Genomic DNA, 16,220 nt, shown 5'->3' with positions numbered 1-16,220 from the left:
AACAATTGAAGTATTCTGCTCTGGATGGGGGAAAGCTCGGGTTGTAAATAGATTAAAAAGAGTGGAGAAAGGCTTTCTAAACCCAGACGTCTCGCCAGAACTTTGGGGTGTGTGTGTATATATATGATGGTGTGTGTTTGTGTGTGTTTGTTGTGAGTTTATGATCCAGGATGCTGGCAGCTTGGAAGTGATAAGAAGCGCCACACAAAGGGCGAAGCGATCCAGAACGCTGGATTTTCACAGAATTCACAAGAGGGGGATAAATTATGTAGACTTTTCTCTTTCTTTCTTTCTTTCTTTCTTTCTTTCTTTCTTTCTTTCTTTCTTTCTTTCCCTCTCTCTCTTCCTAAAAACATTATTTTTATTATTATTAAAAAAGTGCCCCCAATTTCTGAGTAAACAAGGCACAAACGTCTGTCTACTTCTTCCATCCCCCTCACCTCCTCTCTCTCTCAAGACATTCTAGTAATTTAGGAGCTTCTGAAAGTTTTCTACTCTTGTTTGCTTTACAGTTGCTTAGTTCCTTAACCTTCAGAAATTTATACCCTATAAAGTTTTATGGCGGTCATATTCTTTTATTGCAGCCCTACCGCGCAGACTTTTCTTCTCTCGCTCTCTCTTTTATGACAAGCCCCGCTCCCACTTCTATTCCACTTAGATCCAGCGATCATTTCCCCCTTCTCTTTCCAGAGCTTGAATTTAAAAAATATATATATATTTTTCCAAAAATAAAATAAGAAATCATCACCATGATCAAAACAGAGCGTTTATTTTTATTTTTGACATCAGCCAACTTTACATTTCAAGGTTCGTGTTATAAGAAAATCGTGGTTGGTTTGTTTCTGGCCTCATTATTTTGATTTTTTTTTGTCGTGGGTAATTGAAAAACACTATTAAAAACAGCACATGGATATCCCTTTCCCAGTTGGTAATGGTTCTAATTGAAATATGTAGGACAAGTCACTTTGGGGAAGGATCATTACATGAAAGCTTATTGGCCGTGCGAATGAGTTGTAAGGCAAGATATGTTTATCAGAGCTGCATTATATTTCTTTTTTTTCTTTTCTATTTCTTTTCAACTCCAAAGTAAGTTGGGGGATCCTGGATCTACTTCTTCCCAGCCCTGAAAAAGAACCTTCGCCTCACCATCATTGGATTGCATGTAGAAGCCTCTCAAATTGTAATGTGTAAACATAATATTAACTCACTCACATACTCCACCCCCCTTTCCCTCATTTATCCAGCCATCCATCCATTCATTCATCCGTCCGTCCATTCTTTTTCTTGGCTTTAAAAAAGTAATAATAACGACTCTTTTCGCCACAAATGGAAAGACGGAGAACCGCTTTATTTCTGTTTTGCTGAATGGGTTTATAGATGCAACCGATTTCACACGGGAAGAAAACAAAAACGCGCCGAAATTGAATCATTATCAGCTTTTCTTAGTGACGTAAAAAAAAAAGGGAGCCACTGACCAAACGAAAACAAAACAATACAAAACAATACAAAACAATACAAAACTATCACACCCTTAATAGCCAGTAAAGAAAACAAACAAACGAACACAGTTGCAAATATTCTGAAGTTCTAGAAGAAGCAGTATAACACAATGAGATATAGGTAGGGGGGTCTCCCTTCCCTAAAATCGGTTTTTATTTTGAGGCATTAAACAGCTGTGGAAAATAAATTTTGAACCGATGGAACAGAAGAAACAACAGAAGGTTTTTCCAAACATTTTCTCTCACTCTTAAGAACAGAGTTTCCTCTAACGAAATCAGCTAGTTTTATTTATTTATTTTTAAATTTTAATTCTGTTTATTAATCCATGCTTTAGCAAAAATGCGGTTTTAAAAAACTTCTCTTGTCTTCACTAATAAGGTCTAGGAATGAGCCTATGGCTAAAATGAGTGAATATGCTAATACATTTATAGAGAAGGCTTTCTTTACAAAATGTGAATGTTAGCGCTGAAAGGGGGTTCAGGGCTATTTTGAAAGATGCTCTCCGCGTCCTGTCGGGTTTCAGATTCACTTAGTGCACCAGCGAGTTAAAAAACTGAAACAGACAAAACCGCAGAATTCTACCCAACCCCAGCTGGCTCAAAATACACTCCAGTGATGAGAATACTATCTAAAACAAAACAAAACACCTCCGATTTTATACTTAGTAGGAGGGGGTTGGAATTAGGACGCTTCCTTGGAAATTCCATTAGGGAACTGGTTTTATAAGACAAGGTGAAGTTTGACTAATTTAAGCCACTGGGACCCTCTAAAGTTTAACCTTTATAAAAAGGAATTCGCTTATAGTTTGCCTCGTCGAATATCACTCCTGCAAGCTCCCCACCCTCCAATAACTTATACAGGACGGGAGGATTCTAAGAGAAAGTGATAGGAACCCCCCCCAAAAAAAACCCCTCTTATTTAAAAAATGCAGATTTTATTTTCTTTGACGCTGAACTAAAAACCCTAAAAGGATTCTTTCCTTCCCGCCTCAGGAAAAGCCTGCAAACCAGGCCACGCCGTGTCGAAAGATTAAAATATGCCTATCAAATCTCTAAAGCACAACTGCTTATCAGCAGGCAAAAATGGTATAAAAGTCCTATATAATATTCTATGAAATTAGATTTCTCTGCTGGGACTGTTTTGTCTCGAAACATTCCGAAAGACAGACATTAATTTCTTCTCTCTCTCCCCACCTAATTTCCCATCCCCATTGTTTTTCTAGGAAAACTTTTCCACCACATAAAGGTGTCCTTTCTAGAAGTGGTAAATCAGAAGGGGGTGGGGGGTCATACGAAGGCTTGAAGCGAGTGGGGGGCGTGTTTCTATATGTATATTTTTCGCCAGCTCTGGAACTAACAGGTACAGACCCAATTTTTATATTCCTAAAAGCCACAGAAAACAAGCGGAACGTTCACAAAAGCACAACCACGAACACATTCCCCCCCTCTATGAAAACAAACAAAAGAACGAAAATCCGTACGCGCCGTAAAACCACCTTGTACTAAAGTTACTTACCTACCTACTTCCCCTTCCCAAGTCCTACCAAAGATGGACAGGAGTCGGGTGGGGATAAAACTATTTTAAACACATGGGGAAACAGAACCCCATGTGGGGCGATTTCAAAGGGAGTGGGGTAGGACCCCAGCAGAGATTTCAGATATGGTCACCCCATTTTTCCGAGTATGAAATGGGAGTTCTTTCTTTGTCCCCTTTTTGTAAACAGTAAGGATGTCTATCTGTGGGGCAGTTCCCACCCCAAATGCCATAGCGACCTTTTTATGCCACTCAAGAGTTCTTTTTCATGTGAACATGAAAGATGGATTTATATATGTCTTCCAGGAGCAATGGGGTATAAGGGAAAACATCCCTTGAAACATTCAAGTATCAAAACTTCTCAGCAGAAGTCTGGATGAAGGAGAAAGAGAGGGTGGATGGGCGAGTGGGGCGAAAGGAAGACCCAGGGACCCCCACCCCACACTTGGCCCTTTAACGGTTTCACGGAAATTCATTTTCACTGCAAATGATAAAGAATCGAGCACAGGTGGGAACAGCCTTCTCTTCACTTTTGCAAAGCCAGCGTGCGCCCCTTCCCCAAAACTCAACACGGCTCGTCTCTTTAAAAGTTAAAACCAAACTTCGTGGGAAAGGAGAAGCACAACGCGGTGGTGGCTGTGGGGAAGTTCTCCTGCGCAAGGAAGGGGAGGCCTCGCAAAAGCCCTGCGCCCTGTTTGGCCTCGGGATGGTTCCCTTGCACCCTTGATTAGGCGGTGGGCTTCATTTGTGAAAATGGCACCCGTGTCTCAGTAATAAACCTCTCTCCTGCCCCATTTGAATATATGTAAAGGAAGGGGGGTGCGGGTTCCCTGCGCAATGGGATTTCTTCTGACCCTCAAGAAATGGAGGCGAAGTCCTCGAAAAGTTGGTGAGTTTAACTGGTTCCCTTCATTTGATATTCCTTATCGGATTCGCTTTTTGCTCCGTGGAGAGCGATGTGGCCATCTCCTCTCCATAGGAAAAGGAATATAAGATGGGGGGGAGGTATTGAGAGGCACAATTCCCCCGGTCCCAGGACTCTCCACTGTTGCCGTGGAACTCCTCCGTTCATTTCTAAGCAGTTTGCCCAGAGGAACCCCAGGTTGGAAGGTACCTTGTGTTCGGGACAGAGCACTTGTCAGATGTAGATGCTTATTTTCATTGGAGGGACCAGCTGAGGGGCTCTATAAGGACTATCCGAAAGAACGACTTATGTGCATAGATGGGACCCTCTCAGTTATCTCGGTAGAAGGAACACATGTACCCAAAGGGGAAACAAACAAACAAACAAACAAACAAACAAACATGTGCCCCAAATTGGCGTTACCTCGTCAATAATCTTTAACAGTGAGAAAGACTCAACGGGATGAAAACAGGTGCATTCCTATTATGGGCACCCTTTGCATGCAAACCACGGTGGTCTGTTCGGGTTTGGCGTGGTTTCGTTGCTATCTGAAGCACCGCTGGGAAGTCAGTGCCCATAAATATACAGCATATAAGTTTCGAGACGGGGCCAAAATTGGGGGTGAGAAGAGGGAGGGGTGTGGAAAGGGAGAAGGGAAGCATCATTCTTTCCCTTGCTCCTTGTTCATTTTCTTCATCTTCATCCTTCGGTTTTGAAACCAGATTTTGACTTGTCTCTCGCTCAGGTTGAGGAGCCTGGCCACTTCGTGTCTACGGTCCCTGGTGAGGTACATATTGAACAGAAACTCCTTCTCCAGTTCCAAGGTCTGGTACTTGGTGTAGGGGCATCGTTTCTTCCGGGAAGAGCGAGCGTGCAACCAGTTGGCTGCAGGGTTACCTGGAAGAGAAAGACAGCGAGGAGGCCCCGTCAGACAAGCGCCACTGGAATCCACAGAGACACACAACCCACGCACACACACCGCTTCCTCAGAAGAAGGGACTCTTGGTCAACTTTTGAACTGGGAGAAGAGGAGCACCCACGTAAGAGGGGCACCCCTCAAGTACATTACAGGTTATAAATGAAAGCCACCTTTGAAAAAGCAACAAGCGAGCAGTTGTAGAAAGAATGCCTCATAATATTTGAACATTTATGTGCAAGGTTGGATATATGTCTGGGGCAGAAACTGATGCTAAAAAGGGAAAGTTAACGGAGCCTTTTTCTGACACTGGAAGGTGGTTAGAGACTATAGCAAATGATGCAGCTATTGGTTGAATGGAAAGGAAGGAAGGATGAAATATATTTACACACACACAGAGAGTGTCCATCTGTTTCTCTATATATAGATAGATGGGAGATTATGGATGGACGTAAGGAAGGAAGGAAGGGTCTATTGTCAGATGAACACTATGGGAAGATGTCATAGTATTCTACAGTACTCTTTATTTCCTGCGCATCTTTGGAGGATCGTGGCGCGCAGATTGCCTTCCTAGCGAAGTGTCATATATACAAATTGATTCATATAAAACTATGCATAATTTAGCACTCCCCCCTCCTCTTTTGCTTTCTTATAATTTACTTTTTAAAAAAGAAGACCTGTGACACCCTAGCTACCCCTGCCAGCGGGTAAACCAATTGCTTGTTGTTGCCTGCATGTGTTGTCCGGAAAGAGGTGTTTACATCACGGTCCTCGTAAGCACCGCAAAAGACTCTGGAGAAGCACAGGGTGACAATGAAGACAGGCCACAATTCACCAGGAAGCTATCCTGCGCAAGACACATACTAGGACCTGCCCAGCGGACTGTGCATGGCTCCCAGTGTTTGGGGGGTTTATTTATTTATTTAGCCCGAACAGTAATCCAGGAAACAACTTCATGAGGGTTAGGATCCCTCTTTCTGCGTAAGGAGGTAGGAACGCACACCCACCCAGAGAGAGAGACAATATATTTATATTGTAATAGGTCTATTCAAGATTAAAGAAGCCTCGTTGTGACGGAATATTTGACAAAAGAAACCTAGAATACATTTGAGCTGCGCCGGCTGGTCAGTACTGAAACTCTTGTTGATAATCAAACGGGGAGTTTTATAGTGCAAAGCCAAACTTCTGTCTTTCTTAGGGATCGTTTTAAGTGGTGCAGGAGGTGCACCGATGCCATTTCCTTGCAAGTTACAAAATGAAATGCATTCCGAGTTGTTTTTTAAACCAGGTTTAGCTCCCCCCGTCTTACAAATCCGAGCAGCCGATTCCACAACAGAAGTGACTGGCTCTAATAGGCAGAATTAAATATTAAAGAGGCATGCTGTTAATAATTAATACAGCTACCTATCTTTTAATGGCATTTGGATGAAATCTCCACCAATGGCCCTCCTTTTAGTGGTGTGTGTGTGTGTGTGTGTGTGTGTGTATGCATGTGCGTGATTTCTTGGCATTTCAAGGAAACATGACGTCTGCCACAGGAAAACAAGTTTATCTTTCATTTCACACTATTCCCCAAACAGGAAACAAACAAACAAACAAAAAGAAAAGAGAAATGTTCGCTTGGCACGCTACTCTCCCACCATCCCACACACAACCCAAAATGGCACACATTTATATATACACAAATTAGACCTTCTCGAAGAGTGTGGATTCTCAAAAGCGCAATGCTTCCCGAATGGGAAAGAAGGGCATGGCAAGTGTCAGACATTAACTTCTGCTTCTGCCACGGACTTTTCCTCCTCCTTCTTCTTTCCCTCCATCTTCTTCTTCTTTTTATAGCATTCTCTCCATATCAGACCAAACATACCTTCTAAGCTAGATGGCACAGGACGCCCTTGGGCAGCCTGGGCCTCTGGAATCGAGCAGGGTTCTTGGGTAAGAGTTTTATCTATCTTCAGTCCCGGGGCTGGGGAGAAAGATGGGGGTGGGGAGGAGGGTAAAGGGGGGCACATAAGCTTTTTTTTTTAAGCACCCTTCTACTTCTTCTCTACCGTTCTCTTCAGCCGCTGATCCAGATATCCTGCCAGCGTCCCAACAAACACAGTACACAAAAAACTCCCTTATTCGCCCCCCTCCCACTGTGCAAGGCTGAGTGAAATGCGACGAAGACGTACAGAACTGCCCCAATAGCCAAATGCCCCTTCAAAATCCTCGCTGTTTCACCCACCAACTCCGCCGGACTGGGAACTTACATTTTTAAAATAATAATAATAATAATAATAATAAAAACATTAAAAAATAAAAACAAAAATCAGTTGAGAAAAGATAGTGACAAATCGATAAATTGCATCCCACCCCCCGGCCCCCCGCAAGAATCCCAGAGAGCCCTCGCCTCGGATGAATGACTTGCGCTGAGATTTTAAACCATCTAAGTCATACTTTCCCCACCAACCAAAATACTGAATCGAGCTCTTCGGCTGTTTGAAACGTCTCACACAGGGGGAAAGGCGGCGGAGACAGCCTTCAGAGCATGCTCTTTCTTTACCTTGAAGAATACGTAAGAGGCAAAGATGATTCCTATTATATTTTATTGTACCTCCATCCCTCGCCAAACTCTTTTCGCTATATATATATATATATTTTTCCGCGTAGGGGTGGGGTGGTGGAGCAGGAAAGGGAGATAATAGCCACCACCCACCACCAGGTTGCAAAATGAAGCACACGATTAAGTTTAAGAGTTTGCCAGTCTGTTCCCCTTTAGGAAATAAAAGACCCAATTAAGCTCGTTCCCCATTTTACTGTTTTGTTGAGGGGGGGGGGGAGAGGGCGGCGGCTTTGGGCTCTGAAATATTCATACGCATGTCGGGTGCATTTCATAAACAAACAACAATCAACAATCAGGAAGAGAGAGAGAGAATGACAGAAGAAAGCGCGGCGGAGGGAACCGGGGGTCTTTCAGGGTAAACAAGGGCACAGAGTAACAAAGCCCCCTCCTCACTCCTCCACGTGAACTTCTTTCGGCCCCCTTTAAAAACAAAACAGACATATTTCCCCAGGTCTCGCCCCCCTCCCCCATCCAAAGATCCACGATAGTCCTACTCAGAGTAGACCCATTGAAAATAATGGACATGAATGACGGGCGTCCATTCATTTTCATGGCCCTGCTTTGAGTATAACTTAGATGGATAAAAACCGCAGAGACAGACACACACACACGCCGATCTTTCCCGGTTCACTTTCCCCCGCTGCTCATTTTCCTATATAGTCAAGACAAACATTGTGACTTGCCCTTCTTCAAACCACTGGGAAAGGAAGATCGAATCTCATTTTCCCTTTTTGCCTGATATTCCATTGACTTAAAAATAAATAAATACATATCGCAATAAGCAGCAGATAAATCTATGCCACCCCAACCCCCTCCAATGCTAGAACAGCGCTAGTGGGATTTTTTTTGGGGGGGGTGGCGGCGTAGTAGGGCTGGGGGAAGGGAGAGATTTCTCTTTTAAGACCTGGTTATATATTTTTTTAAGCTTCCCTCTCCCATTGTGCCGTTTTATGACACCCCCTCTTAGGTTTTTATGCTGTTCACTTCCTCACTTTTTATAACTTACTTTGATCTGGCCTGCTTTTGTCCTCGCTTCCTTCGCAAACTTTATTGTCCTCGAAGCTGGGCCTTTGATTGGAAGCGATCCCTTCCCTTCCAGCAGAAGTTTCTAAATGGTACTCCTGTGTCCCCTGTTTACGGATCTCCCCGGGGTGTCCCAGCAGCGGCTCTGTTTTAACTGGTCCCTGCCCGGCTGCTATGCTCTCTGCTCGGGGCACGGGGTCCAGCCAGCTCCGTAGATACCTGCTCTCGGAGGTAGGGACGTTTTGATGCTGGATGTAAGGATGGTAGACCGAAGGAAGGGTAGCAGCCGTGTGTGGCGTCAGTGGCGTCCAGGAAGCGCTGAAAACGGAGGATTTGGGCTGGAAACTACAAGAGGGGAACTCGAGGTGTTCACTGTGGCTAGTTTGTCTGGAGTTTGAATACTGCCCGGAAGAGAATTTGGCGGCGGGAGAGTCTTCGCTGTCATGACTTATAATGGAGTCGACATAATAATTGCTAAGAGTTCCAGAAATGGACATTCTTGGACATCATACGAGCCCCACGGTTCAGTGAAGGGGAAAAAGCAAGCAAGCAATAATAAAAAAAAAGAGAGAGTAGATCTGTAGTTAAGCAGGCTCTATAGGTATTAGGGTATATAGAGGGGAAGCATTTAAAAAAATTTAAAAAATAAGGGGAAAAAGAAAAAAGAAAGAAACCACAGGCGACACTCTGCCTTTAACCCCCTTTTCTCCTCCAGCATCAACTTCCTAGCCAAGAAAAAGTACAGTCGGGACTGCCGGGTTGGGAGCTTCCAGCAAAATGATTGGTCAAACTTTTTTCGTCAGGCTGATAAAGCGTCAGGGCAGGCGTAAATCAATCCTAGCGGAGGGGGTTGCGCTGGGCTGTCAAACCGCCCTCTGCATTCCATATCAAGGATGGATTGTGTTATGTTGATGCAATGTTGCAAAACGTCGGGAGTTCAGAAAGCGCGAAACGTACAGTGCAAACGCGGGTGGGGAGGGGAGGAGGTGGCGTGGGGTGGGGGTGGGGGTTAATAGATTCCCCCCTCCTCCCTCCCTCTCTCTCTCTCTCTCTCTCTCTCTCAATCCCTTTCTGAAACATGAAAGAAAAATGCTGTGTTTTGCCCTCTCTTTGCCTTCACTAACACTCTTCTGGGGGAAATTCTCTCTTTCCGTGCACCGCCACCCCCCGCGCATCCTCCACCCCCTCTCCACATCTATAAACTGTGTAATTCTAGACTCCGCTCACTCTCCTTCGAGGTACCCGTGTTGTTCAGCTGAGGGAGGGCAATATATATTGCGCTGGCTTTCCTCTAAAGTTTTCTAAAAGAGGGAGGTGATACCTTTCGCGAGGGTTACAATGGAGGGCTTTGAAATGTATGTACGGGAGATGGCGATGGTCGTTATGGGCGGATTGTGGATTGGAAGTAAAATATTAGTAGACTCTTTTTTTTTTGGTATCGGATGACTTCCTGATCTTGTTGCCTTCCTTTCCCTGGTTAAACGTAACTGTCAAGGGTGTGTATAGAGTAATGTCTGTGTGCATTATATATTAAACACTGCCGTGTGTGTATTATGTATGCCTCAGTGTGTGTGTGTGTGTGTGTATACACGGGTGTGCATCTGCATATGCAATATGCATGCCTGAGTGAAATCTGTCTCCTGTAAGTGAAGCCCAAAGCATATGATAAGCTTATAATTAAAAAAAACAAAAAACAAGTCTCGCCACATATGCATATGTGTATAGGCAGATCTCTCTCTCTTTCTCTCTCTCTCTCTCTCTCTCTCTCTCTCTCTCTCCATATATGTGGTATGCATCTATATAGACACACATAAAGAAAGAGAAGTTATAGGTTTAAATGTTTTGTTTGTCTATATGAGTGCATTTCAAGATTCAGATAAACAGATCGATGATCTATAGGGTCTCTACTGCAATAGCCCGGTTTGTTTTGAAAGCAACGGAAGGTGGGGGGAGAGGCTGAGTTGCATCGCTGAAATCAACACACTCCTCTCTCTCTCTCTCTCTCTCCCCTCCCCGCCATATACACGCACTTTAATTTTACTACCCTTGTAAAATGTCCAATCCGGTACTGATCCTCTTTGTTTCCTTACAGAAGGCGTTAGACTTGAGACGGTTAAATAGTTGAATAAAACTTACATTAGCTTTCTCTGATTTTTATAGCCTTGAATTTACTGCCTGTGGAAAAGGAGGGTGTTTAGGGGGGGAGCCCAAGGGGTGTCTTGAACATATCAGCGCACGTCTCCCTCCATCCCCTCTTCCTTCTCAACCTTTTTGATGCTCCAGATCCAATCCAGTTAAGCAGAAGCCTTGTATGTTTCAATCAATGATCACACTACAACATCTCACAGCGTATTTGCTCCGGAGCAGTTATGTCCAAGCCAACCGCTGTGGCGTGTAGGCTGACAACCCAGACCCTAAGTATATTCATGTGAGAGTTTATGTCCACTTATCTCAGTGGGATTTACTTCCAAGTAAGTAGATTCAGAGCCGTAGGGCGTGCCCAATAGGCCTAAAATGACTAAAATATCCCAACGAGCTTCGGCTTAACAGTCTTGCAGATCGAGCTGTCTGTCTCTGTCAAGGATCTCACACAATGCCCTATCGTAAATTCGTCTTTTGCAACGCGGTGGGTTCAGTTTTCCTTCTAGCAGAGCAGGAAGTGTTCGACAGAGGTTTTAACTGGACACAGCCCCACAACCTTTCCGGCACTAGAGAGAGACAGAGAGGGTGAAAAAGACCCCGAGTTCTCACACCAAGGGTTGTCCAACACCCTTGGTCCAAAATGCAGCACGGAATAATTGTTCAGTACTGGTGCAGGCGAAAGGTACGTTCTGCGAGGACAGAAGGGCTTCGATTAAGCGGTTGCTCTCTTTGAGAGAACCACTCATTCTTACAGAGAATAATGCTGTGCCATGAAGAAAATTAGCCCAAGATCAGCAACAACGTCACGTCCAAAAGAAGGCTGTCATTTTCCTCAAGTAATCTTCTCAAAAGGATGGAGATGATGTGTGTCTGTGTGTTGCACACCAAGGTCCTGTGTTGGTAGGTAGCAGATCAGATCTGAGATGGAGGAAGGATCGTATCGAGAGACAAAAATGAATAGGAACAGATTGAAGGAAAGACAAGACAGAAAGACTGGTACAGGTTTAAAAAAATAATTAAAAGAAGCCAGAGAACGAGAAAGAGAAAGAGAATGAAATATAAAGAATACTTATTTGGAAGTAAGTTCCTTTGGGACCAATGAAACCTACTTCAGAGTAAAATATGTTTAGTGTTGTGATAGAGGCAGGGAGTCAAAAAGGAAACAGAAAAGATAGTTGACTTGGTGGACAGCACATGCATTCAGGGGCATAGATAGGGGATTAGACAGACTAAAGTTCTTTTGCGCTTGAAGGTTTCAAAAAACACCTGAAACCAATATCTAGATCACTGCCTGCATCTCATCTACCTCGAGATTCTCTTTCCTCTGGGAGGAAAGAAAGAAAGAAATGTTACAGCCGGATGCTATGCCTGTTTATTCAGCAGTATGTAGTAGCAAGTTCCATGGGATTTACCTCCAAGAGAGTCTGCAGCCTTAAGCACCCCAAGTCAAACTTAAAACGTTTTTTGGCCTATTGGTTTCAGTCGGAGAGTTAAACTTAAGTGCCTCACACTCCCATTGAAACTGGTGGAGCCTTCAAATGTGTTTAACGTTGTCTGGATCATGCTCTCACGATTTGGCAGCCATAGTATGTAAAATGAATCGTGGTAGCATTTGGGGTAAGTTGTGTGGTCAGTTGCAGAATTATTATGGCCTTCAATGAGATCCGAATTCAGTTTGCTTTTACCTAGAACTATAGGCTTTTCCTGTAACACTGCATCACTGCTTGGTGTCATTACTTTGAATCTCTAGAGAAATATTGTGTGTGTGTGGGGGGGGAGAATCACAACACAAAAATAATTCCTTAAATCAACCTCTTGTTTAATTTTCCTAATTTCATAGATATGTATTCAAGACTTAGAGACGCCCACCCCCTTTCGGGTTGAAAAAGGCCCCCAGTGTAATTACAACTGGAAATCAAGCGTGCGTTCTGTTTTATGGTATTCCAGAAATTACTGGGTTGTTTTTTTAATCATTCTGTTTTGGGGCCGCTCTCTAGATTTTAGAGCGAAAGAAAAATGTAAGAGAGATGATTTAAAGGCATTGTGGAAAGGGAAAGGCCGGCTTGTTGACTGACGGGGCGGTTTAGACAAGCAATGGATAAACAGACATTTTTTAGCTGTTCTTGGGGAAGGGGTTAAAAAATTAAATAGCGATGAAATTTACTGAACATTAATTGAAAGGAAACACCTGTTCGGTGTTTTGCAAGATAAATTGTCCATGTTTTACCTGTAATAAATATATTATTGGAAAATCCTCAGGCACCTCCTATAAATAATTATGAGGCATGTCAGCAGCCGAGTATATAATTTTCTTGAGTATATAAATTCATACCAAAATGACTTCAGGAGAGTTACCCTGAAGTAGAACCCAGGGCTTTGAGGGATTCCCCAGCGAAGTAAACCACACAAGAAGACCTGCAAAAGTCATTTGCCTTCTCATCCACTGGAGTTTTATCCAGGGATGCATTAATTTTCATTTCTTCTCCTTTTTAAAAAATATGCACTGCCATGCAGGTCAACTCCTCGCGTTCTCTTGCGGGAGGCTAAATACCAGGTCCATTTGGATGATTCCATATCGGAGGGAGGCAATTATTTTGCCTGGTTTGGGGATATTATTTCCTTAAATATTATTATTTTTGTTGAAAATTAAATACCAAACGGAGATGCATGCATGCTCGGAAAACAGTTAAGCAAAAGGGAAAGAGTTTTCCCCAACCCTCAATATTCCTAAAGGGCAATTTACTAAGAACACAACAGGGACTTCAACAAGATTACAGCTATGAGATAGCCGTCACCAGATAGACCTCCAAACTTCCCAGTCATCAACCCATTTAAACTGGAGTACCTGGAGTTATATCAATGGGACTTTATAGCTCCAAATGCTTGGGTTTGGGGTCGTAGTACGGATATGTTCTGGTTTGTGGACTGGATGGAGTACGTTAGACAAATACCGTTAGCTCAGGTAGTAGATTTCAAAGATAAAATGAGATTCTGTTCCATTAATTGCTTAAATGGCTTTAAAGACCTGTGATATATCTACAAAATAAATGGAACGTCTATAGCCAACCAGCTAAACGGGCTTCTTCCATTATTATTTTTATTATTAAAGTAGACTGCAGTGGACTGCTCAAAAACATCTTCATTGTTTTCGACTGGTGGGGGGGGGGGGAGTCCAAAGAACATTTCTTATGGAAATTTATTGCCAAATCGCACGTTCACACGCTAACCTTCGGTTTGATGTTTTGCATGCTGAAAACAATTCCTTTTGGAGAGAGAGAAAAATCCAGTAAATTTATTTAATGTGCAGCAGACGTAACTCCTTTAAAACGAAGTGTTCCCCTCTCACAATTTTATCTTCTGGCTGAATGATAAAATCTCTGGGGTCCAAATTTTGTGTGAGTCCTATTTCACCGGGAAAAGTGTTTCAGGGGATAGGCTTGGATCCCTATAGCTTTCGGTTGGAAAGTGAGAGGAATGACAAATAGCAAGTAGCCTTTTCTTTTTAAAAAAGATTGCAAGCTTCCACAGGCAGCACCAGAGGGAGAGCTAGGGCGGTAAGACACCCTACCCAGATAAGCAGGGCCCCCTCACCTGTCTCCTCTATCTCTAGTTTAAGGACCTAATATGTGGGGCAAAGCTGGTCCCCCTGCACAGGCACTTTGCCAGTAGGTCAACAGTCTTCGAACAGAATAGACTCATTGACTGCTATCCAGCTTTGGAAAACTTTTGGTTCGAGAAGTCCACCTTCAGGCTTCTAGAGTGGGTCCCACAAATAGTTTCATCAACTTTAAGGCTATTTCAGTACCACAGACGCTGAGCAAGATGACTTCTAAGCCTTAGAAGGGCAGCTCTTTTGAAATCGGATACCAGGATTAAGCCCAAATGACTTTAATTGAAACGAACACTTTGGCCAACAGCATTTGATATCAAGTTAAGTCCCTCTGATTACAATGGATGTGGCTTTCAAGTGAGTGAGTTAAGGCTGTAATCCTAAAGCCAACACCCAAATCCTACTGAGTAGTCTGATTGGTTAGCCAAGGGCTACTTTGGATGGGCTGGGAGCTGAATCGTGAGCCCTAGTGGATTTCCAGTGGAAAAGGTTTTGAACAGAGGCGATAGTTTCGTTCAAGGCGAGGGTGTCCTTGAAGACTCAATGAAATCTTACTTTCAAGAAAACGTGTATACAGGGGTCTGTTTAACACTGACCTCCTAAGAGCATTTATTTAGTAGAAAGTTTCATTCATTTCTCTTTCTTTATTCAGAAGCAGAGGTGCTTAAGTTAGAGAGGCGTGGGTCAAGCCAGAGAATTCCACGTTGTGGATCGAACTGTTTTAAAGGGCGAATGGTGGTATATTTTATGAGTCTACCTCGTGGTAGCCTCAAATACGCCTCTCAGGATTCCTCCAACTCCTAACATTTGCTGTTGTTAATTTACAACTCAAGAACATCGCACACACTTTTATTTCTATAAAAAAACCAACAACACCAGAACCCCCAAGACCAGGTAACAGAAAACAAACTTGGACAGCCTGTTACAGGTTATGAAAGAAACTTTAGTTCTGAGAGTGGGGAGGGGGGCGAGATGGCCGGGGAGAGTCCTGCATTTGAAAACTTTATTTTGTTTTAAATCAAATATGTTTTTGTAACCTTTATGGGGCAAAAAAGAAAAAAGAAAAGAAACAAGAAGAAATCTACCTTTCTCCATTTCCTGTGCTAACCCAGGGTTATGAATGCTACCGTTTGGAGTTTTTTAAAGAGTTTTTCTCTCTCCCCCCACCCACTTTTAAGTAAGTGGAGGAAAGGAGGGAGGGGAGGGGAGAGTGAGAAAATTCCTTCTCCGGAGGGAAGCAAAACAATTTACACATGTAGCTAATACTCCCGGACCAGAAACTAGACCTAACTTTAAAAACACAATTCCAAGCGGCATTTTATAATCTTAGCAGTTAGTAAACCAGTTAGAGATCCCTTGTAAAGTTAGAAGCCTGTGTGAGTTACAAAAAGGAACCCCAATAAAGGAAAACCAGAGAATTGAGAATCAGACATTTAATAATATTAGCTGTCTGGGAACCAAGATGTTCACCCTTTAGGGTTAAGATTCCCAGAGAGTATAGTCGAAATTAGAGAGAGAAAACCTAGATCCGAAACTGGGGGTGGTATTCAACTAGGTTTTGCTCAGAGTAGACGCACTGAAATAAATGGACCTAACTTAGTCATGCTCATTCGTTTCAGTGGGTCTTGTGTGGGCAAACACTTAGTTAAATACCACCCTGAGAAAAGAGTCGAAATAATCCCATCACCGAACAACTTCCGTATATTATTGCTGGAAGTAGGGTTGCTACATTGGCTAGCTTAGATGCAAGACAATGGGTCTGAAGGTTGTGGGGATTCATCTCATTTGCTTAAGAGTAAATTCAGTGGAAATGGGTGGCATTTAACTGTCAAGAAAATCCACGGGAGCTTGGGGAGAGTGATAGTGTGGAATATGTATGGAATAAACTTTTGAGTGACTAACGAACTTAATTTAAGGAACAAAGGAAGTCATATCTATTGTGGATGTTCTCTGCAGTATCACTCTAATTTTGTGTCTAAGACAGGTT

At 43.1% G+C, this 16,220-nt stretch overlaps 1 protein-coding gene across 5 annotated transcripts in view; it reads right to left on the bottom strand.

The window, feature by feature from the left end:
• Window positions 1-1,327: 1,327 nt before the first annotated feature.
• The window catches only part of HOXB9 (homeobox B9), a 45,459-nt gene continuing 30,566 nt past the window's right edge, over window positions 1,328-16,220 (bottom strand). The window contains exons 1-3 of one of the 5 annotated variants that reach the window (XM_079949981.1): window positions 8,465-9,401; window positions 6,721-6,819; window positions 1,328-4,834 (exon numbers count right to left, since the gene is read on the bottom strand). In XM_079949981.1, the coding sequence (XP_079806107.1) occupies window positions 4,599-4,834; window positions 6,721-6,819; window positions 8,465-8,978 (849 nt within the window). In that variant the 5' untranslated portion in view covers window positions 8,979-9,401 and the 3' untranslated portion in view covers window positions 1,328-4,598. Of the gene's footprint in view, window positions 4,835-6,720; window positions 6,820-8,464; window positions 9,407-16,220 lie in introns of those variants that run through there. The other 4 variants (XM_079949980.1, XM_079949983.1, XM_079949982.1 and 1 more) reach the window with 4 other exon arrangements.

This window comes from Podarcis cretensis, assembly GCF_951804945.1.
Source record: "Podarcis cretensis genome assembly, chromosome: 13".
In the NCBI taxonomy this organism is placed as follows: Eukaryota; Metazoa; Chordata; class Lepidosauria; order Squamata; family Lacertidae; genus Podarcis; species Podarcis cretensis.
This window is presented reverse-complemented; position numbering and strand designations above follow the sequence as displayed.